We start from the raw sequence: 21,980 nt of genomic DNA, 5'->3' as shown, positions 1-21,980 counted from the left end.
TAATAGAAAACTTACATAGTTGGTAACCGAGGAATGCTGATGCCTTTGTTTGTTAAAAGGTATATAGCAAGTGTAAAGTTTTGATGATCACTGGGCTAGACTTTTGTGTGATACCAGCCAGCTCTCTGCTTTGCGCAAACTAGAATAAAACTCGAAATACCTCGCCTCGAGGTGTCAATTGGCGTCCCGACTCCCCGGGGATGGCGGGGCTGAGCCGCCCGCGGGTGAGGGGTTAAGGAGGGGAGCCCTTAGGACAAGAGACGTGCTCCATAAATCCAGCGGCGGGCCCTGTCTGCTGCCAAGGCTCCCGTGGCCGGAGCAGCGCCCCGGCAGGCTCAGATTCATCCCCGGTGATGGCCTGATCCCTGGCGGATCCTGCGCGCCACTGCGGGATGGGGAGAGCCGCCGTACCGCCAGCCCGGCACAGAGAAGAGCCCGGGGAGAGAGCAGGGGCTGTGTTCTCACCGAGCTGTCTCCAAAAACCTGCATTTTGGAGATCTGTGTCATCCCCTCCCTGTCTCCGCCTCCCGGTGTTTGCCTCTTGCTAAACAGACATCCTGTGCTTTAACGCAGGCTTCAAGGGTGGGCAGAAAAGTTCTTTTCTGTACAGCATATGTACTAAAAATCAAAACACCAGGAAACAGTGAATTTTTTGTCCGTGCAAAACAAAATCCTTGTAGCGTGTTGAACAGAATAGTAGATGCTTTTTAAGAATGTTCAAATATTTTAATTAAAAGAAACTGTAATCATATCTTAGTAAACTTGAAGAAGTATTAGTCTATTGACTCACAGGTGAAGTTGTCCCCGATTCCGCGTTACGGTTGTTCCCTACCAGGCGCTGCATCTCTCTGTAGGCAGGGAAAAGTTTTCCGATTTGCTTTTGGTGTTGCTGAGGAGATAAGCGTGTGTTTCCATATGCACGGGCCCAGGTCCGGTGCTCCTGGGGACGAGGAGATTCCTCGCCCAGTCCGTCGCCTTCGCCACTTCGAGTGAAAGGTAGGACATTGGCACAGGATTGTCTTTATTACTCCCTGCGGCGGCCGCTTAACCAAGTGGCCGGTTAGCTCAGTTGGTTAGAGCGTGGTGCTAATAACGCCAAGGTCGCGGGTTCGATCCCCGTACGGGCCACAGGGATTGCCTTTTTCTTTCCCGTGTTTTTTTCGTCCCAGCGATTCCCACCCACCTCACGCGGTTGCGCTGAGACGCGGCGTGATCTTTGCACAAGGGCACGGCCGGGAACTTGGGGGGTGTGTGTGTGTCTGGCTGTCTCTCTGTGTGGGGTCGAGCGCCCAGGGCACGGACCGAGCTTCATTGCGCGCCTGATGGAGCCCGGCCGGCCCCGGCAGAATTCTGGGTTGGCTACAGCGGGCTCGGGTGACCCTTCGGGCTCTTTTCTGCCGTGTGGGCTGTCCTTCCCGCGTGGCACCCGCTCCGCCGCCCGAAACGGAGCACACATTCACGGAATGGGTCACTTAGGAGGAGACCGCAACTCGTCCAAACGTCACTGCTAAAGCAGACTTGTCCTAGAGCACACGGCACAGGATTGCGTCCAGACCGTTCTGGGATATCTCCAGTTGAGGGAGACTTCACGATCTCTGAGCAACCTGTTCCAGTGCTCGGTAACCCGCACAGTTCAGTTCTTCCGCATGTTCAGGTGGAACTTTCTGTGCATCAGTCGTCTCGTATGCCAGAGGTTGGCACCTCCGAGAAGAGCGTGGATCCATTCTTTTGGCACAAGGCCCTTTAGATACTTGTACACAGACACAAGGTGACCTCTGAGCCGTCTCTGCTCGAGACTGGAAAGGCGCTATCCCCCTCATCCTTTCCTCGTGAGACAGACGCACAGGCGCTCCGGTATGTCAGCTATCTCCCACTGCTCTCCGCTGTACCCGCTCTAGGAGCTCCATGTCCCTCTTGTACCGCGACTCGGTACAGACTCAGCGCGAACCGCGGGCAAACCCAACTCACGGTAACTCCGCCCGCGGGTCCCGTGTCCAGCCCCACCGGGGCCAGGAGCTGCGGGCGCACCTCCGCCGGTTTAGCCCGCGCGAGCCGCCGTCGGCGCCGGGCGGCCCCGCCCCGGGGGGCGCGGCGGGCGCTGCCGGGGGCGCCATTGGCCCCGCCGCCGGTGCCCCGCGCATCGCCCGCGCTGCCGACACCGCCGGGGGCAGCCGCCGATGCGGCGCCCGCCCGCCCGCGCCTGCCAAGATGGCGGCTCCCGGGGCGGGGGGCGCCGGGGCACTGCCGCCCCCTCCGCCCGCTGAGGACGAGCCCCCCGGGACCCGCGGGGCAGCCCCCGGCGGGGCGGCGGGGCGAGAGGAGGGCGGCGGCGGCGGCGCGGAGCTGCTGGCGGTGACGGAGGAGCTGGTGCAGAGCTTGGCCGCCCTGGAAGCCGGCGTGGGGGCGGCGGCGAGCGGCCCCGTGCTGTACCTGCGGGCGGACGGGAGCGCGGCGGAGGGCGCGGGGCTGAGTGCCGGCGAGCAGCGGCGGCTGCTGGAGCGGCTGCTGGAGAGCCCGGGGCCAACCCCGCCGGCCCGTCCCGCCGCCGCGCCGCTGGCCCCCGCGGAGCTCCGGCGGGTCATCGAGCAAGTGAGCAAGGCCCAGGAGCAGCTGAAGCCGGCGGCGCCCCCGCCGCAGCCCTGCCCCGCGGGCGGCATCATGCAGAACGCCGCCCGGCAGCTGCAGAGCGTGGCCCAGCAGGTCGCCCTGCAGCAGGGCAGGGCCGCGGCCGCCGCCCGCCTCCTCCCGCACAAGGTAACCCCGGGGCTGGGGGGAGGGAGGCTGCGGCGCTCCGTTGGTGATGAAAGCCACGGCTCTCGCGGGTTTAATTCTTTCTAATAATTTTTTTTTTTTTTTTTTTTTTTTTTTTTTTTTTTTTTTTTTTTTTTTTTGTCGTTCTCGTTAGTCACACCTGCCCTCGGGTGTAGACTCCGCTCCCGCAGCTCAAAGGCACAGCTTTCAATGTGGTTTAGGAAAATCCGTGTTTGAATGTAGCTAATAGCTGCTGTGGTCAGTATTTCAGTCTGACAACACGTGCAGCCAAGAACAGCTTAGAAGAGCTGTTTCCTAGTGGTTAAGTGGTGATGCACAGGAAGTTACTGCATGCCTCTTGCAGGTCCCTGGGCTTTCAACCCACCTTTGGGGTGTAGGTTGTGAAGTGATTGAACTGAAGCAGAAATTTGGATGAGGCAGGGAAACTGTGAGGGAGATAAACAGTAGCATCTGATTCTGTGAATCATCACCACGAAGTTTTTGTGAACTGAACACACATTATAGGATGTGCTGGACTGGGTATTTGGCCTGTATCTTGTAGCAGACCGTAGTTTTCCCGTGTGGGGTTTGCTGAAGGTTATGAACGTGCCTTAGTGATGGCATTGACTCTGCTACTCCAGACAGGCCTGCTAGCAGGAAACAAAGCTGTGACATGGCCTCAGAGCAAACTTTACATGCTTTAGTTGAACCGCAGTCACAGCAGAAAATGTGCAGGAAAACCCATAGCTTGAAGGAAGGGAATCTGCTTTGATGCATTAAGATGGAAAGTTAATGATGTGCAGTGGTTTCTTCATGCTTTGCTTTAAGGGAATGTGTGTATTATCTCAATAAATACTGTATTTATTTATTAATAAATAAATACATTTGTGTAATTGCAACTCTTCCTTTTTTTCCACAAAAGCAGCTGGAAGCCATTTGTGTCCAAGTTCAGCCAGGACAGATGAAGGAAACTGAAGGGCCAATGACATCATTGGCACCAATCCAGTCCAAAACTATAACGCTGAGTCAGCCAGTTGGTAGGAAATCCAGCATACCAGGAGTTGGCATTATTAATCCCCAGATAATTAGGATACAGCCTGTTTCAGGAACTGAGCAGCAGCAGCTACTCCTGCATAGTTCTTCTGAGTCTCCGGTTCAGCTGCTTATGCAGAGGCCTTTCCCATCTCACGGGGCAGGGTCTGGGGACAAGATTCCCCCATCCAAGATGGTGAATGGACAGAGGGCTTCTTGTGCCACAGCATCAGCTTCAAGGTCTCCAAAACCTACCGTGGCTGCAGCCAGTTCAGCAAGTACACCAAGCCTTGAAAAAAAGCAAAAGGATGACAAGTTAAAGAAATCCTTGAAGGTGAAAACTCGTTCTGGACGGATTTCACGCCCCCCCAAATACAAAGCTAAAGATTATAAATTCATTAAAATGGAGGATTTGGCTGATGGTCATCAGTCTGATTCTGATGACTACTCTGAGCTGAGTATAGAAGATGATGAAGAAGGAAAGGTGAAGGGAAAGGATGCATTATTCAGTTCTTCAAATTATAATCTGAAACCCAAGACATTTAAATGTCAGACTTGTGAAAAATCTTACATAGGAAAAGGAGGATTAGCAAGACATTATAAACTAAACCCAGACCATGGACAGCTGGAGCCTTCACCTCAGAAAATACCTCTAAATAAGCCTAATGGAAGTATAGTTGTGGAAGAGGAAATGATGAGTCCAGCACATTTGGATTCAATTGCTGTCACTTTAAGTCATGAAAAAGCACTGGCTACCAGTCTGGAAGAAACTGTTCATTCAAAGGCTGGAGAACAGGTAAAGTGTGACTTAGAAAATCTGTCAATTCTGTGGAAAGTAGAATGGCACTTCTGTAGCTGCACAGTCTTGTACTGCTCAGAAATATCCGCTGATAGACTACATTAGGCAAATTTCCCATTGAAGTCCTTTAAAAATCAAATTGTCTCTTGCAGTGCTGCAGCAATAGCACTCTTGCACAGACACAACTAAATTTTCACTGAGTGATCATTTCTTACTGTGTTTCTGACATATGGTTTTCACCTTGTCTGCATAAATGACATTCTTCTCTGCATTTGGATAAGAACACTGTTGTTCAGTTACAGCCTTTAGCATGACAGCAACACATCATCTGCTCTCATTTTCTGCTGCTGAAATAATGTCATCACAGAAAAATCTCTTATTTGGAACACAACAGTGAACTGCAGCTTTTCCTAGAGCAGGTTTTCAAAGTGAGGCTTTGAAACCCTGCACACCAAACACTGGTGAAATTCCACCCTCTAGGGTAGAAGCTGCCTCAGCTGCAAATTTTTTCCTGTGATGTTCTAGGCTGGTCACTTCAAAGAAAAGTTTCTCTTTTAATATTGAAATCACTCTCAACATTTTGCAGCTGATGCAGCTGCTGGTTAGGATAAAGTACTTGTTTAGAAGTAGGGGTGTCATGTTTATTACTTGTCTTTGTAATAGTGAAGTTGTTCTCAGGAAAGTGAAAATTTACAGCAAACAAACCTTCCCTCATCCTCTGCACTCAGTTATCATCTCTGGAAAAAGAGAATTGCAGACTACTGAAGTCTGCTATCTGAATTATTGTAGTTTGATACAGACAGGAAGCCAATCAAGATCCCCATGCTCAACCCCTAATCCTGTGTCAAATTTAGAACTAATTTAGTAATTTAATCCCTGGATAGAACTGACATAAATTTGCCATTTATAGAGCTTTCCTAATCAGTAGAATAGTAGGGAGTTACTGAACACTGGGATGCAAATGCACAGATTATGCAAAGAAGCCTGATGTAACTCAGTACTATTATAAACTAATTTCTTGAAAGATGCTGGAACATTCTTAGAAATTCTATCTTGGAAGGGGAAGATGCTTAAGTAAGAAGTCACTGCTTTGAACAGTTAAAGAGTTTTACACTGAAATGATCATCATAACTTAAACATATAAAAGGCACTTTGACTTTCTGTATGATCTTATAACAGAAGCTGCTTCCTAGCTGTGTTCCTAGGGAAGACAGGATTTTGAAGTGTAGTAACTGGGCAGTACATTTGGAATTTAATTACTGGGCTTGTCACTGTTCATGGTGTCAGAGTTTTTGCCTTTCTTATAAAGTCTTCATGCTTTGACATAGTTACAATGAAACCCAAATTATGTTTTACTGCTAATTAAGTTTTATTTCTACAACCTCTATCTAAAGAGGATATATTTTACTTCAAAAATATTAAATGTATTTAACCCACTTAAACCACCTCTTTCATTATGTTTATTTAATCTTTTTATTTTGTATGACATCTTGTGGTTCAAAAATGCTAACTTTGCATATAATGGCATATATGTGATGCAGAAGTAGCAGTCTTGCTCATGTGTTGAATTTATTCCACAACTTTCTTTGCAAGTTATGCTTGTATCCAGCGATGCATTTTTTTTAATATGCTATTTATTGTTTTAATTTTAAAACGGTCTTCCTCAAAACTGTTTAAAATGGTGAATAACGACTTTTCCTTTTAATTAAGGCACCAGAGTGTGAGGAAAGCAGCCACTTGCTGGCAGAACAAGCAAATGAAAGCAGTTCAGGATGCCGGGGACCTGTAACCCCACAAGGACCTGCAAGACCCCGACGAGCAAAGCGACGCGGTCGGCCCAGGATGGGTGGAAGGTCCAGGTGTTCTGGAAGGCTTAGCAGACCTGGTCAGTCCCCTTCAAAGTCACTTAGTAGTGTGTCAGCAGAACACAATGTATTCAGAAGAAAAGCTAGGTTAAAAGAGGTATGGTTCTCTTCTGCAATTACTTTGCAAGTATTTTTACCCCACCTGAATTTCCCACACCTTTTTTTTATCGTTTATTTTCAATGAATAAATAAAAAAATTTTTTTTTTTTACATCCTTATGTATGGACAAGATGAAAGCCTTAGATGGCTTCTAAGAAGAAAACATTGTCTTTTAAGAAAAAAATACTTCCAGCAGAAAACTGGAAAAAGGAAAATGGGAACTGGGTTTGGAAAGAGACTTCTGACATGTAGATATATTCTTGCTACCCTTTTTCTGGGGAAGGAAAGTTACTAGCTACTACTAGTATCTCCTCCAACACAGTAAAAGAAATAAAAATGAAAAGAACCCAAAACCAGCAAAACAAACCCACAAAGGTCTTGGGGGAGGATAGAATGGGGGTTAAAATCCAAGTAACACAACTTGTTCTTTGGTTTCTGTGTGTTATAGATCCTTTATGGCCACTAAAGCTACTGAGGTTGCTGTTCTTTCTATGAATTGGCAACATTTGTGGGACTGAGTTTTGGCTGTACATGAATAGTAAAACCTATTCTGAGGTTTTGTAACTTACCCCATTTTGGAGTTAGTTTACATCTATTCTTAAAGCTGCCTAAACATACAGCATATCTTTCAAAAAAAAAGTAGTGATATTTTATGTTCTGAAAATGGGGTGCATAATGTGTGGGCTGCTTTTTCCTAATAATCTCATTCTGGCTTTTGACAGCTAATACAACAATGTGATAATGAAGATTTAATGGAGCTGGCTCTCCCACGTCTTACAAAGCTTGTTACAGTGTATGAATTCCTCTTGATGAAGGTGAGTTTTTATGTAAAAATATTAAATTATTTTAGGGATATGTCCATTAGTACACGTAAAAAGATTCCTTTAGAGACATAATTGAATTTCCTAAATCAATGTTGTGCAGCATGTAGATGTTCCACACATCACTTCAGTCTTCCACAGGCAAAACTCTGGTAGGTCTCAACTCAAAGCCTTGTTTTTTGCTGCCTGGTTCAGTGGCGTTTTGAATATTCCACAGTCTTTTGACTTAAACGTTTCTATTTTAAAATGTTGAACAGAACAAAATTGACAGATCTTAATTTAATCTTTTTTTAAAGTATAGGGGAGGGAGAAACAAGCCCTTTTTATTCCCCTCTTATTCCCAGGTGGAAAAAGGACATCCAGCCAAAGCTTACTTTCCAGATGTGTACAGGGAGTTTGAAGATTTGCATAACATGGTAAAGAAAATGGCTTATGATCACCTCAGTAATTCTGATTCTGTGAATTGCCAACAGCCTGTTGAAATAAAAGATGCTAAGGTAATAAAGCACTCTGTTTGGAACTATGTTTGGTTGGTTTGTTTGCTTGTTTTATGTGAGATGCCTTGCATTTTTAATTTTCTGTGATAATTAATTTTCTCGTGCAGGTAAATTTATTTGAAAACAACAAGATTTTTAATTAGCAAAAATAGGCATTATTGTGGAAAGTCCAACAACTTAGCAAGAAGAAAAAGAAATCCATAATAAAACTTCAATTCTAGTTTATGTCAGTGGATACAACTAGAAAGATAAAAACCAATTCTAGCAGTGCTGATGCCTGCCTTGCATATCTAGAGTAGTAGGAAGCTGCATGTTACTGCAAGGTTTATTTAGCATTAACCACTAATCAAAGTACATCCTGATGTTTGATCAGGAATGGGGGGGGTGTGTCTATATTTAAAATGAGTGACCTTGATTTAAAGAGGTAATTTCATTGCAAAATGGGGGCAAACTGAATGCATCTATGCAGTTCACAGTCACATTAACAAACATTAAAGGTAGTGACTACATTATAAAATGAAAACTATTATTTCAGTGACTGCAGATCCATTGTTTATGGAGCTGTATCTAGAAAGACAGATGAAACCTCTTTCTTGGCTCTCTTCTGTGTTCATGTGCATTCTGAATATAGAATGATGCTCTTTAAAAAAGAAGACCAAACCAAACCCCAAAACAACCTGGCCTTGAGAAGCTGGATGGTAGCACATCTGTGTAAGGACTAAGCACAGGAATGGAACACGAGGAGAGGGGAAAATCCTTAACTACACAGAGATACTCTAAACAGAAAATTTAAATGTTTTTTATATGATGGAGTGCCTCAATAATCTTTATTAAACACTGCTCTGAGTAACTGTCCCTGGATTCTATATATAACCATAATTCTTTCAAGTTTGCCTGTTAACAGTCACCTTCAGATGAAGGTGATGTTCATGTGTCAGTGTGAAGGCTGGTAGAAAACATGGGAGTCTAAATACTTGCATTGAGCTGAGGTGATTGTCAGGCTAGACATGATGTAGTTCTAGTTCAGTTTTAAGAAAACTAATCTGTATTTCAGCATGTATGTATTCAGATCTGAGAGGCTAACTTTTACTTTATTCCTTATATCTGTTTCTGAAGGTTGCTGAATCTTTAGGCATCACAGAAATACTCAGTGGAGAACAGAAGATGCAAGGTGCAGACCCTTATTCACAATGTGTCATTAAAATGGTCAGTGAGCAAGTGCCTGTGGATGTACTGGGACAAAAACGGTCAGCTGAGGTATGGAACAGCTTTGTGAAAATTAACAGTGAATCTAAGACCAATTAAAACTTTTAAAAATACATAATTATTCCTTAGAAAATCATGCTATATTATCTGAGTCATGTTATAGTAAAGCTTTTGTGGTGTTCAGAAATACTGAAAATACTCTCTGCTGTCTTACCATAGCAGGGCATACGAACGAGCACAGTAAGTGTGGGCTTTGGGAAGACACTTGGTGGCATTCAGGACAGAGTATCAAAGACTTACAGGTCTTTGATATGAGGACAAAAGAACTTAATTGAGGTGCTGATAACTGGGGGCTCCACAGATTCCAGCCTGTGTTAGAGGACATGACCTAACCTACAGCAGGTTCAGACACTGCTCATTGCTGTGCTAATTGGAGAGAGGGGCATGAAAACAGGTTATTTTTTTTTGACAAGTCAGTTGATGAGCTTCAGTCTGTTTATAATTGTAGCAGAGAGCTGTGTTTTGCCTTGGAGTTTTGGCAAAGTGTGAGGGCTGTGTTTAAATCCTTACCTCTTAGGAAGACCTTTAATGTAAATCCTGTTTTCGAGGATCATTAGTTCACTGCCATGATGTTCCCACAGTTATCTTTTTCAATATTGTCAGCTGTTACAGGCTGCAGCTAATCATCTCTTGTATTGACAGAGCTCAGGGGAAGAACTGCTGCCACCAGCCAAAAGGACCAAGTTAGAAGATGTAACAGAAAATGTGAACAGTGCTTATGCCAGTCAAGATGAAGTGAAAGAAAGGAGTGGGAATTTGTGTACACTGTTTGGAAAAGATGGTAACTTCAGATTTCCCAGTTCTGTTCATGGAGGAGCTGAACAAATCTTTGTTCTTCAAGCTACTGTGGTTTTTGTCTTCCAGTTTCAACTCTTAACTTGCTTCCCAGGTCCTTCAAAAGCAGCTGTTTAACTGGAAAGGCCTCATGAGGAGGGAAAAGTTACAGATGATGCAGACAGCAGTAGCTCAGTGCTGGATGCATGATAATCAGTGATTGATACTGTTTATGAGCATAGTAGTGCTCTCTGCTGTGTGCTCCCTGTCTGTCCTGTCCCCCTGAGTGCACAACCTTTGTGTCAGCTGTGGGAGAGCAGAGGATGCACAATGCACATCCTTCCTCTGGCCCCAGCCAGCTACAGCAGCACAATTACCAGAGCTTTGTGGAACTTTGGGGAAAGGGAGAGCAGGTATAGGCTGTCCTGTATCAATCACTGGAATACATCTTGTACTGGAATTGAGGCACCATTTGCCACCACAGTCTTCAGGTGGTTGCCTTTCTTTTTATTCCTTTGTCATGTTTCATCCTGCTGCCCTTCAGATTAGCAGGGTAACAGTGAAAAGAAAGTAAATCTCTAGTAAGATATGTCTGTCAGTACCATCCACTTTGTAAATACCTTGTTTTGGTGCTGCTCTAAGTGCCTTTGCCCTTTGTATGCCTTTCAGTCAATGGTTATTTTTGTTTCCCTCCATTACATTTTCTTTCTCTGAAAGGCTCTCTGCATGACCATGCTTACTTCTTGCTGCACTATGATTTTCTTCTGGGCTAGGAGTTTTTAAAATTACATTTTGCTTGCACCTGCTAGTAGGGTGTTTGCTAGTCTACAGTGCAAAATGTTAAAAATAGTCCTCTCTGCAGTGTTAAGTCTCCTTCTTTGTGCAGTGGTATCTTTCATAACAAAAAAAATCCAAAACCAAACCAACTTACTTGTTCATTTTGAGCTTTAATAATAAAGTCTGACAGCTCATACTACTGCAGCTTAGTAGTTATTGTCCAACTACTTTCAGGATTTGGCACCCTGGTCAGGTCCAGGTCAAGTAACTGGTAGAACACTGCATTCCTTGTGGTTTTTACCTTTTCTGGTACAGGACAAAAGTGCTGCTGGGGCTCTTAGCACAGCTAATTAATATGTAGCAACCTGATGACATGTCCGAGTTCAGGATGAGATTGATTAGGAATAGAAATTTAAACAGAAGTTTAAATGCTTCCATCAATTTACTAGAAGTGATGAGGGTGAGCAGCTGACAAGTTTGTGCCTGATAAAAAAGACTGTCTTTATCTTTTAATATTACTGACTGCATGACAGATGGAACAAAATTGAGTTTGCCTTTGAGCTCAGGTTGTTTTCAGGACGAACAGAAAAATGGAAAAATGCTGCCTCTAAATGTAAGGTCTCTTAATATAGAAATACTTGATAAACTATCACTATTCAAAAAGAAGGAATTTAAAAATATTATTTATATTTTTATATTTATAAATTTATATTTATATTTTTAATATTTGTATATTTATATTTTATAATGACTTTCTCATGAGGAAGTTCTGTGAAACTCCTGTAAGGTGCTTCAGGTTTGCTAATCTGGGGGAAGCAAAGCAGGGAAGTAGTCTAGCTTTTCCTCCAAAACTATTGCTGAAATATAGGTTTTTTGGCATGCCTGAAATATAGGTTTTTTTATTAGATTGCCCAACAAAATGATACTTCTTCCCCCTTTTCAGGTTTTAATCCATTAAATGGAGAAATCCTGCTTTCAGAAGACAGGCATATCACCTGCTGTACAACTGGAAGTACATTACAGACAGCAGAGGAACATAACTCACTTGCTGATTCAGGAGTTGGAATCGATGGTGCAAATTCAGGTACCTTCTCCCAGACTGTGGAAATGAGGATGGAGTATCCCCAGCCTGCAGGGATGCAGGGAGCAGGCCTGGCAGGTGAAGGGTCCCTGCTGCACCCCGGAGTGGTGCTGCCTGTGGCAGAAGGAGGCTCGGCCGGGCCGGTCCAGGCGCGCTTTGTGAGCGGGAGCACAGCGGGGGCACCGGCAGCTCCTGAGCTCCACAGCTCCCTGATGGAGCAGGCAGGGGCCAGGCAGAGCACTGGCCTAACGACGAGTGCAGAAAATGGCCACAGTCCAAAATATCATCAGCTGCAAGAAGAAAACCCGAATTTTGCAATTAAAGAACATTCTGAGCAGCTCCATAATGCTGATGTGACTGATGAGATACAGGAACTTGAGAAGGTTTTGTCAACAAACGTTGTGCCAATAAACTACCCTCAGAGTGCTCAGGCTGAGTCACACCAGAACCCTGGCCAGGGAGCTTCCCTGTCTGCTCAAGGGAACCAGGAAAACGCTTTCAATCACCACAGTGAATATTCTTGTGGGACAGAGGAAGCACACGAGCTGGCAAATACAGTTACTGTAGATGAAACTGTAGCTTTTGAGATTTCTGATGAGAGCCATGATTTTTTGTCTCAGGGACACGAACAGATTTTTATTCAGACTTCAGATGGGCTTCTCTTGTCTCATCCAGACACTGCTGTTTTGTCTCAGGCAGAAGGCATCGTCATTGTGACTGATTCCAATGGTACTACAATGCACATCCGCACACCCCAAGGGATACCTTTGGAAACAGTGGAAGCACTACTGGCAATGGAAGCAGGTGGCCAAAGTGAAGATATTTTGCTCTCTCAAAGTGAATTGGAGCCATAAATTAGAAAACCCTATAAGCTTTCTTCTGGAAAAGACTGATTATAAAATGTATATTTTTCTAATGTGAATACTGAGATAATTGAAATTTAACTTATTTGTAAACTGTTTCTATGCCCTGTACTTTTTATAACTTATGTTTATATAAATTTAGCAGCATTGCAACCAAAAATTCTAGAATTAACATTGTTCTATTTGCTTTATATGTTGGGGATGGGTGGAAAGTGGAAATCTTGTCAACCCTAAAACTTGCACTGTTCCCTTTTGTTACGTAATTCCTTTTCTCTCTAGCCATCTCAAAATGCAGTAAGTTGTACTGCTGTGCAGCAGTGATGTGCTGTGTACTGGCAAGCTGTATATGGGTAAAATAAAAGCTATATTAAAAATGTGCATTTTCTGTGCCACTGAGATTACAAAACGCTGTTATTGTGCTTTTTAAAAGCTATCTTGAATTTTCATTAGCATCTAGACTTGATGCACATAAATCTGCCTGGAAAAATGAGCAGGTTTAAGTATAATCCACAAACTTGTGCATTCTGGGAACAATGTGACAGCCTAGCTGATCCTTACTGAAATAAGCACTCACTGAGTTGAGACAAAAATAGCCTCAAAAGATCTGATTTGTACTGAACAGTTGGAAATGTGTTTTAAGTTGCTTGTCTAATGTTCAGCCACACCTTTAAAAATTGCTGTTACATAGACATAAATGGGAAAATGCATAAGTAGTGATATAAGTTTCCTTAATGAGGTACCAAATTCTTTTTTTGCTTTAGTCTGTCATGGCCTATTTTTGTTAGAGTGGTATTACACTTTTTTTTCCCCCTTTCAGATGATGCATCCTTTATGAGTTCTACACTTCAACCTTTGCAGTAACTCCACACTACCTTTTACTGTTTAATCATAATACAAAGGGACTGTTGCTCTAGGCAGGGAGAAAACTTGGCAAATTACTTGAATTTCTGTCATACTTTCAATATGATCCTTGGATCAGAGTATATTTTGTAGAGACCTCCTACCAGCATCTTGTCCAGGGCACTGTCTTTTCTTTCAAGAAGTTTAGCAGGTGAAAAAGAACAACATTAAATGAGCAGACATTACTGAAAAGTGGTAACATCCTTAAAATGTGTTTGTCACCTCATTGCTGAATAGATGCAACTACTGGGACAATCAGACAAATCTGCCAAGGACGGGAGAATTGTTCTTAAATTGAATATGAACACTGACTTTTTTTTTTTTTTCATGGTATTGTTACCACAAAGAAAAACATTAAAATTGAATCTAAACAGAAGACAAATTACAGATTAAATAAACTGTTCTACTATGTCTCTTTAAACATAGTTGGGTTAGGCTTTTTTGTTTGGTGGTGTTTTTTTGTGGTTGTTTAAGTAGAATATGAATTTGATTATCCAAAATCTTGCCTTTTATGAGTAGCTGTGAAAGATACATTAATGAGTTATTAATGAGTTACTGTTTGTTTTGGGATTTTTCCCCTCTTTTTTTAGGAGGTGGTAATTGCCAGAGGATACACACCTACCTTGTAAGTGAAGGTAACATACAAAGCAAAGTTCTGCTGGTCTTTCAAAGTCTTTCATTGCAGTGAGCAATTCCTTATGATACTCTTTTGTACTGACTGTCTAATAATTATATTTGAGAGCTACAAATATAACAATCAACTGCTTAGAGCTAGAATGACAAAACATCTCTGCAATGATTTTGCAGTAATCTTCCAATGCCCAACAACAGTCAATAAGCAAGAGGGTCTGTGAATATGAAAACCCCTTCCTGAAGAGCTTTTTTCCTCTTAAGAAATGAGAGCAAACCACAATTTCCACCTGTGGAGAAAATGAAAATTTGCTTCAATTTTGCCTTCCCTATCAATTTGCACATGCTGGGAAATATAATACACCTACTCTCATCTTAAAAGAACAGTTCTATATGTGAATCAATCTTTTCTCCTTGGAAAATATTTCTGAAGTACTGAGATGTTTCCATAGTGACACAGGTCTGGCCCAACTCAGATGAATTAAGGTGGCTGTTAAACTAAGTGGAACACTTCCACTGAAAAAATAACAAAACCCAACAAAGCTGTTCCTAACTTTATTCTCCTTGAGCTACAGCAGAATTTCTTTTTAGATGCTGGAATTGTGGGTTAAGAATAGAACTCTCATTAGCTGCCAGAAACAACCTCATTGTTAACAGAACAACATTTAAAGAAAACTTATCAATTCATGTCTGTCTGTCCTGTTACTGCAGGAAACTGATGAATTTCCCTTACTAAGCTTATGAGGTTTCAGCTTGGGGCTAATGAGTTAAGTGACCTTGCTTTTCCTATCAGTACAGAAGGACAGACACCTTCAAACCAAAACCACTTGACATCAGTATCAGTAACCCAAGGAAAAACTCACTGAGCCCTATGACAGGGAGCAAACAAGATGGGATACAGCCTTGACTAAAGCAGGTTTTGTTTTATTCACAGATGCTTTCATGAAACATCTCCTACCAAAAAAAAAAAAAAAAAAAAAGTTAAAATTAATTAAAAGAGACAAGACCTTATTATATAATGACTGTAAAATGCTGAGTTGTACTAAACCTTCCCTGGGTGCTGGTTCAAGCTTGGATCACTCTTTGAGGGTGAAGTACTCAACAACACCAGAGTCAAAACCAAACCAGAATTTGTACTATTGTCTGCAGCAGCATTTCAAAATCACACACCAAACTATGTGGATCCTTTTGGATTCTTTTTGTGCTTTCCTTTCCTCCACTTATAAATGAATTGCAAAAACATTTGCCCTGTTAATTCTTGCAAAAAAAAAAACCAAAAAAAAACCCCAAAACCATGGAAGATCAAGAATTGCTGAATTTCTGTGGCAAAAGGGACCATGTAGGTATTTCAGGCTGTCCAGACTTGGCAGGAAGTAACATCTTTTGCTGTAGATTCTAAATGCATTGAATCCCCCAGATTGCCAGGCAGTGATTACCTCTTTCTGAGTATAGAGGACTTAGCCTCCTACTTGTAACCTCAGTGTTGCCCTTAAAATAGATAAAAACAACCAAAACTAGCTTGTCCAACACAGAAAAAGGTGTATCAGCTGAGACAAAGTAAGGAATATGAATAGAGAAAAATATTTTTAATAAGTTTTACAAAAAAATCAACTTACTTGGTAAGCCTTGCAACATGCCAGTTCAGTTTCATATTAGCACCCCTAGAAGGCAGCCATGTAAGCTCTGGAATTCTAGCACTGCCTGTGTCCTGTTTCCAGCAGCATGGCTTCGAGCAGCAGCGTGCTGCTGTTGTCAATGTAAGGCTGGTACAGCCACGAGGATAAATACACCATCATCAGATCCTGGTCAGCAGAATGAGCAATGTCTTGTACAATTGTTTGTTTGAGTTGTAGCTCCTTCTTGTACATTTCAGACAGCTTCAGACAAACCTCATCTGAAATGGATTGACAAACCCAAGCACATTGACCAGAACATTCCAGCAAGTCTCTAAAAGCTAAATTATACTTGTAATACGTGGATCATTAAAAAAACCTACCTTACATAAGCTATGCCCCAAATTTAGCCATATTTTATTACAGCATTAATGATGTTTTTACATTAGAATATAAAATGCTAAACAATCTCCTCAGCTTTGGGATGTATTTTACACACTGCTGATTTTTACATGAGCCCACATTTAATTATAGAATAAGCAGTGGTATTGGTTCTCAGGACCCCCTGTAATATAATCAGTTTATTCCTCATATAACTGAAATTTGATTTTAAAATTTGATAATGCTATTCTGTAGTACAAGCTTCACATTTAGAGTTGTTCTTGATTTTAGCTAATCTTAAGGATGCCCTAACATGCTGTGAAGCACTTCAGCAATGCATGATCACCAATAAGTAATACCAATAGTGAAAAACAACAGTAAAAAAACCCCAAGAGACCAAAACTGAAGCATTTATTGTAAAAACTGTCACTAGTTATGTTAGTAAAACTGGTAGGGAGATTAAAATTCATCTGTAATCTTTCATTGTTTGAATTCCTAAAAAATAATCACACAAAGTATTTTTAAAGAGAGACTGATCTTATGCTTCTACCTTAGCCTGAACTATCAGTGCCTTCAGAAGGATTTAGTCTTTCATGGAGTAGACAGCATCACTAAATGATTCAGTCACAATGGGTGTTTTGACAGCAGTTGTCTTTGTCATTCTTATTCTTTGAGGCTGGCAGAAACTGATACATTAAGATTCCTGCTAAACTGTGGTAGTGAATTAAGAGGCAGAGCTTCACAGAAGTACGATTTTCACAAAGAAGGCAGTTGGTTTGCATGCAATCAGGCTTCTCTTGAATTCAGACAGTTTTAAAACTGGGGTAATACCAGCTAGGAGGCAGTACCTTTTGCCATCAAGTGAATGCTAAAAGAATTAATATTAACAGTAGAGTGTAACATTTCTTTACTTGTCTTGATTGACACTGAGATCAGAGGTATTTTTCTTTGGCTGCTTGAGAATTAACTGAGGTATAGCTTGCTCTTGCATTCAAGGGTTTAATTTCAATGTCAAGAAACAAGTCAAGTAGTTAAGCCTGCAGCTTAACACCAGCAAGCTGCAAATTCATCTCTGCCTGCAGAGGATGTGGCTGTTGCAGCTTGGACACTGCCAGCTGCTGACAAATTTGGTTCTATGCTGTAATTGTTGCATGTCAGACAATGCTTGGCAGTCATCAGCAGTAACCCTAAACCAAGTGATGCATTCCTGTGTTTATTGATTAGTCAGTTGTAAAGGAGACAGCACTCTCTCCCTCTCAGGCAAGACATCCAGATAAGAGGGCTTATTTTTCAGTCATGCATAAATTGGATGACACTGATGACACAATGTAATTAGCTAAGATAATCAATATTTTACTTACAGAAGTATGATGTGGGCCATGTATGAAAGAAGGGAGCCTTGCAATTCCCAGCTCCATGGTGGAATGTTTCCAAGTCACAGATTGCTTTAGTAGTTGAAGTAAGCTTTTCCATTTTCATCTGTATTTTTGTCTGAAAATGATGAACATGGAACATTAATGAATATCTCAGGAACATTAGGCTACCATGATCTTAAGCATTTTTTGAAAACACACTATTTATGAAGGCTATTTAATATTGACATTTCCAACTTGCATTTTTTAACTCCAGACAGGAATCAAAACTGGAATCTATATAAAGACTTAATATGAGATACACAGAAATTTTGAACACTGTAGATAATGACTCTCTTTTGGACATTCTTTTGTTTCCCACATGTAGAAATATACTAAAGCTCTCTCACTTTTTCACCTCTGTAGTTTTCCTATAGCAATTTAGCAGTGGGGAAAAACATCACACCTGAACAGCACAAGCCCTCTCAAAATCTTTTTGTACATTACCATATCAAGATGACTTTAACTTCAAAAGATCAGCAGCAGGTGAGAAAAGCAGCTCAAGCTACTACTGACAATATATCTAGGGTGATCTAACAGCTTGCTTCAAAAATAGGTAATTCCATCCACTTCCTTCATGTTCATCTGACTTTGTGCATTTGGGTATGAATATTTACACCAAAATGAAGCTTGCAGGCAGTATCTTTACATCAAGCAGCTAAAACACAGATACATCTATGAACCTGTAAGCTTGTATAAACTCCTAAGGAATGAAAAATAAATTAGATCATAGTAGCTATCTTTAGTATCCAATCTAACACTGACTGCTTTGACTCCCGTTCCTCAGGAAGAGTAAAAACTTTATTAATGCATTTGCAGTCTGAATACAAGAGTACATGAAGGGAAAAAAAAATCCCCAAACATTTTCCCCACAGAAAAAAATCTGAGGGAAATCTAGCCAGTTTCCTGCTTTTTCTAAACACTGCAGGTCTGTATCCTGTCTATAAAAAAACCCCTAGATCTACCATTCTTTTAATGGGCCTCCACTTTGGCAAAAGGCTGTAAAAGTTATTTTTAACAGGAATTTTAAATTACAGTATCTGGCAGAAAAAAATGCTTGCTTCCTGTCAAACTGACAGGTGACATTAATTCCTAGCAAGGTATCCAGAAAAAATGTTGGGTTACATAATTATCTTACTCCACTCTCCAGAGAAGGAGATCTGCAGAGCAAATGAAGGCAGGAAGGCTAAAATATGACTGCATTATGTCTGATCAAAGACAGCTGCAAGGATTTGATGGCAGGTAGAGCACTGCTTTATGCTTTGCTGTTTCTTTTGTTCTAAACAGAGGGAATATCCAGGATGAGAAACAGAAAACAGGTGCAGCTTTGGAATGCATTCTGGGTATGATTTGTTTCCACATCACTTTATAAAGGGGGGAGTAGAACTATAAGCCGACAGATGATGTAAAACCAACTTTGAAATTTACCCATCAACCAAATACATGGTGCACTCTGGATTTTAGTCATTTAGATTTGAAGCCAAAGAACTATGAATGAAAATCCCAATTTTCTGCCTACAATAAATACTTCAGGACCTTTCCTTGTTATTTGAGCATGCTTGGAATTGATTCATATTTACTAAGTCTGAAAAATGAGTATTACCATTTGCTTTAAGGTCTCAAGTAATTCTGCACAGCAATTGTCCAGCTCTTCATTGTATTTTGGGGTTGGCTTTTCAGGTTCTGTGGCACTGTTATCACATGCTATCTCCAGTTTGTTGTCCTGAAATCTAAAACAAACATGAGGCAGCATAAAGAACTACACATAGGTTTACTTGAGCAGTGCAGATTTAAAATCCTTGTGGTCTGATCCTAGAAATTCTCTCACTCACAGGCTGTTCATGAGAATTCCTACATAAAAATAGCACAAAGCATAGCTGGCCATGTGGGCAAATGGGGTTAGTACCATAATCTTCAGAGAAAAACAGAACCACTCTACCTTAGAACATGTGCTTGAACAAACATTTGCAGGTGTTAAGATAACACCTTTTCCCTCTTTACCTCGCCCCTGTGCTGGAGGTTGTTCTCCCATCACCAACAAGGTATGCCCAGGCTTCAGCTGCTCCACAGGACAATCTGGAGCCTCACCACAAACTCATCTTTGTGCAAGTTTGAGCCAAGACATTTATGTGTGACCCCAGAGCAGCCAGTGTGCAGACACCTGCCCAGTCTGGCAGACTCACACCAGCTGGAAACTCAGACTGGGGAGAGAGAGCTGATAAAGAGCAAAAGCAACATCTGGCACCATTACAGCAAAATATTGCTCAGCTTGTACCTGTCAGAACCCTGTCAGACAAACCCTCTTCAGCTGTCAGGGATCTGGAGAAGCTGCTCACAGCCCTGTTAGTTAAGGTTTCTCATTACAGCATGAAAATAAAAGCTGTACCAAAGTGGAGTTTTTTCAGTTTTTCTGGGTTTTTTTTTTTTTTTTTTTTTTTTTTTAATGGTGGTTGTGGTGTGGTATTTTTGTGGATTCCTTCTTGGTTTTAAGTTGTCACCATTAAAACTTTTTATCTGTACAAATCACTGATACTTCTTTAAAATATTCTCAACTTTTGACTTTAGCTTTTTATGTCTCACTGTAAAACATGCAAAAGAATAAAGGAACTCACATGGGCTGAGATTTATAGAACTCATTTTTAACTTGTTACATTATGTAAGTATTTAAAATATGTTACATTTGACTATGTAAAATAAACATTTCCCATTTCTTGCAAATATCATTACTATGAGACATTATTTGAATGTAAATAGTTTATGTAACCAAAGAATTGCAACTGCAGAGTTTGATCTAAGAGCTAGCTTATCCACTGTGACATGTTCTTTTCCCATCCCCCCAAAAGAACTTTCTAGTGAAGAAAGAACATTAATCTCTCAATAAAAGCAATCTTTATGCTATCTTTATTCGTGTGCATTAGCATACTTACTGCTCACTGATCCTCATGTTGACTATTTTGTTTGCTGTAGTAAATCCATTATCATTCAGTCTCTCCCATTTCATCATTAAATTATGCCAGTCTGCTGCATTATCTTTAATTTTTCTTGCACTGACAGATAAAACAGGCCTTCTTGGAGTACTATCAGGAGGACTTTTTGCTGTATGAGAAAATTAAGATATTGAAGCCATTTAAAGCATACAGAAACAAATCAGCGTCCAGCAGCTATTTGTGTGAAGGATTTCCTGCTTTACTGGTAAATATTGATTAAAGTAAAATGGAATTTACACTAACTGTCTTTGGTCATGAAATCTAATTCCTCATCTCTTGCTATTTGCAAGAAAACCACATTATTAAGCAAGTGAAGCACATCCTGAGCTGTGCAGTTGCAGCACAGACAGCAGTGGCTTTGTAGTGCTGGCAGATCTAGCAGTCTTCTGACATCAAATGACAGTCAGATGCTAATGCAGCGCCCGACAGAGAGAAATCATGGCAGCAATGGCATGTGTGCAGTGCTCATGCCATGAATGTCAGAATTAATTCACAGCAACATGTGAGCTGCAAGAGTCTGGGGAAAGGCTGAGTCCTGCTGAAGGTGGTGGGTGCTTTACTGCTGGGCACAAAGCCCTCATTTCATGGTATCTCCTTGGAGAGCAGACAGCTGTAAGAACCCTCTGCTCCTCCTCTGATCACACAAAGCAGCCCCACCTTTGCACATCACGCCCCGCCCTAGCAGCCAAAGCAGGGCTCAAAGCCAAGGCCCTGCCTGAATGTTCGCTGGCTTCAACTTTTATCCACAGAGATGCCTGAAAAGAGTTCATCACATCGAAAAAGTCCACACAAAATCACAGAATGGGTCAGGTTGTGAGTGGCCCCAGTGGGTCAGTCGGTCCAACCTCCCCGCTCAAGCAGGGCCATCCCAGAGCACACGGCACAGGATCGTGTCCAGACGGTTCTGCAGGGATATTCGGATATCTCCATGGAAGGAGACTCCACAACCTCTCTGGCTCATCTGTTCCAGGGCTCGGTCACTGCACAGTGAAGTTCTTCCTCATGTTTATCGTTCCTGTGCATCAATTTCTGCCCATTATTACCTCTTATCCTGTTCGCTGGCACCACTGAGAAGAGCCCGGTTCAATTCTTTTAACACCCTCCCACCCACTCACTCACTCTTTAGATATTTATACAGAGACGTGGTAAAACAAATGAGGTCCCCCGTTCCACACGAGCGAGGTGCTGGACACGGTGCACCCCGGGGTGTGACAGCAGCAGCCCGGCGGGCGGGCAGACCACCACGGGCCCTTTAAACCTCGTTAGTTTGCTGAGAAATTCCGGGACCCCGCCTCTGGCTGCCCCCTGCTACTCCCGCGTTCGTTCGCTCCCTGCAGCTCCCCCCTCACTCACCCGCCATGGCGACCCCTCCGCCCGCGGAAGTTTCCTCACGTCCGGCCCCGCCCAGCCCGGCCCCCGAGCGGCGCAGGCA

General features: G+C 42.3%; 2 protein-coding genes and 1 non-coding gene across 7 annotated transcripts; 2 read left to right on the top strand and 1 right to left on the bottom strand.

The window, feature by feature from the left end:
* The first annotated feature begins 1,054 nt into the window (after positions 1-1,054).
* Positions 1,055-1,128, top strand: TRNAI-AAU (transfer RNA isoleucine (anticodon AAU)). The gene has a single exon. It is a non-coding gene; the product is annotated as a tRNA-Ile (tRNA).
* A 1,080-nt stretch (positions 1,129-2,208) lies between these two features.
* On the top strand, positions 2,209-13,003 carry ZNF839 (zinc finger protein 839). Of its 2 annotated transcripts, none has more exons than XM_063159930.1 (8): positions 2,209-2,754; positions 3,674-4,579; positions 6,293-6,544; positions 7,269-7,361; positions 7,712-7,864; positions 8,981-9,121; positions 9,773-9,911; positions 11,625-13,003. In XM_063159930.1, the coding sequence occupies exons 1-8, from the start codon at positions 2,209-2,211 to the stop codon at positions 12,614-12,616; spliced, it is 3,222 nt and encodes a 1,073-aa protein (XP_063016000.1). In that variant the 3' UTR covers positions 12,617-13,003. The 2 variants fall into 2 exon arrangements, with proteins under 2 accessions (XP_063016000.1, XP_063016001.1); XM_063159931.1 differs by having other exon boundaries at positions 2,641-2,754; positions 3,677-4,579.
* Positions 3,592-21,945, bottom strand: CINP (cyclin dependent kinase 2 interacting protein). Of its 4 annotated transcripts, XR_010028257.1 has the most exons (7): positions 21,902-21,945; positions 20,489-20,657; positions 19,165-19,291; positions 17,511-17,640; positions 15,772-16,049; positions 11,727-12,052; positions 3,592-4,072 (listed from the first exon to the last, which is right to left on the bottom strand). XR_010028257.1 is itself a non-coding variant. In XM_063159932.1 (5 exons), exons 1-5 carry the CDS (start codon positions 21,906-21,908, stop codon positions 15,847-15,849), a joined length of 636 nt encoding a protein of 211 aa, XP_063016002.1. In that variant the 5' UTR covers positions 21,909-21,945; the 3' UTR covers positions 15,059-15,846. The 4 variants fall into 4 exon arrangements, 1 of the variants encoding a protein (XP_063016002.1); XR_010028258.1 differs by lacking the exon at positions 11,727-12,052; XR_010028259.1 differs by lacking the exons at positions 3,592-4,072; positions 11,727-12,052 and adding an exon at positions 15,059-15,109.
* Between the last annotated feature and the right edge of the window lie 35 nt (positions 21,946-21,980).

Source organism: Melospiza melodia, chromosome 6 (assembly GCF_035770615.1).
Source record: "Melospiza melodia melodia isolate bMelMel2 chromosome 6, bMelMel2.pri, whole genome shotgun sequence".
Classification (NCBI taxonomy): domain Eukaryota; kingdom Metazoa; phylum Chordata; class Aves; order Passeriformes; family Passerellidae; genus Melospiza; species Melospiza melodia.
This window is presented reverse-complemented; position numbering and strand designations above follow the sequence as displayed.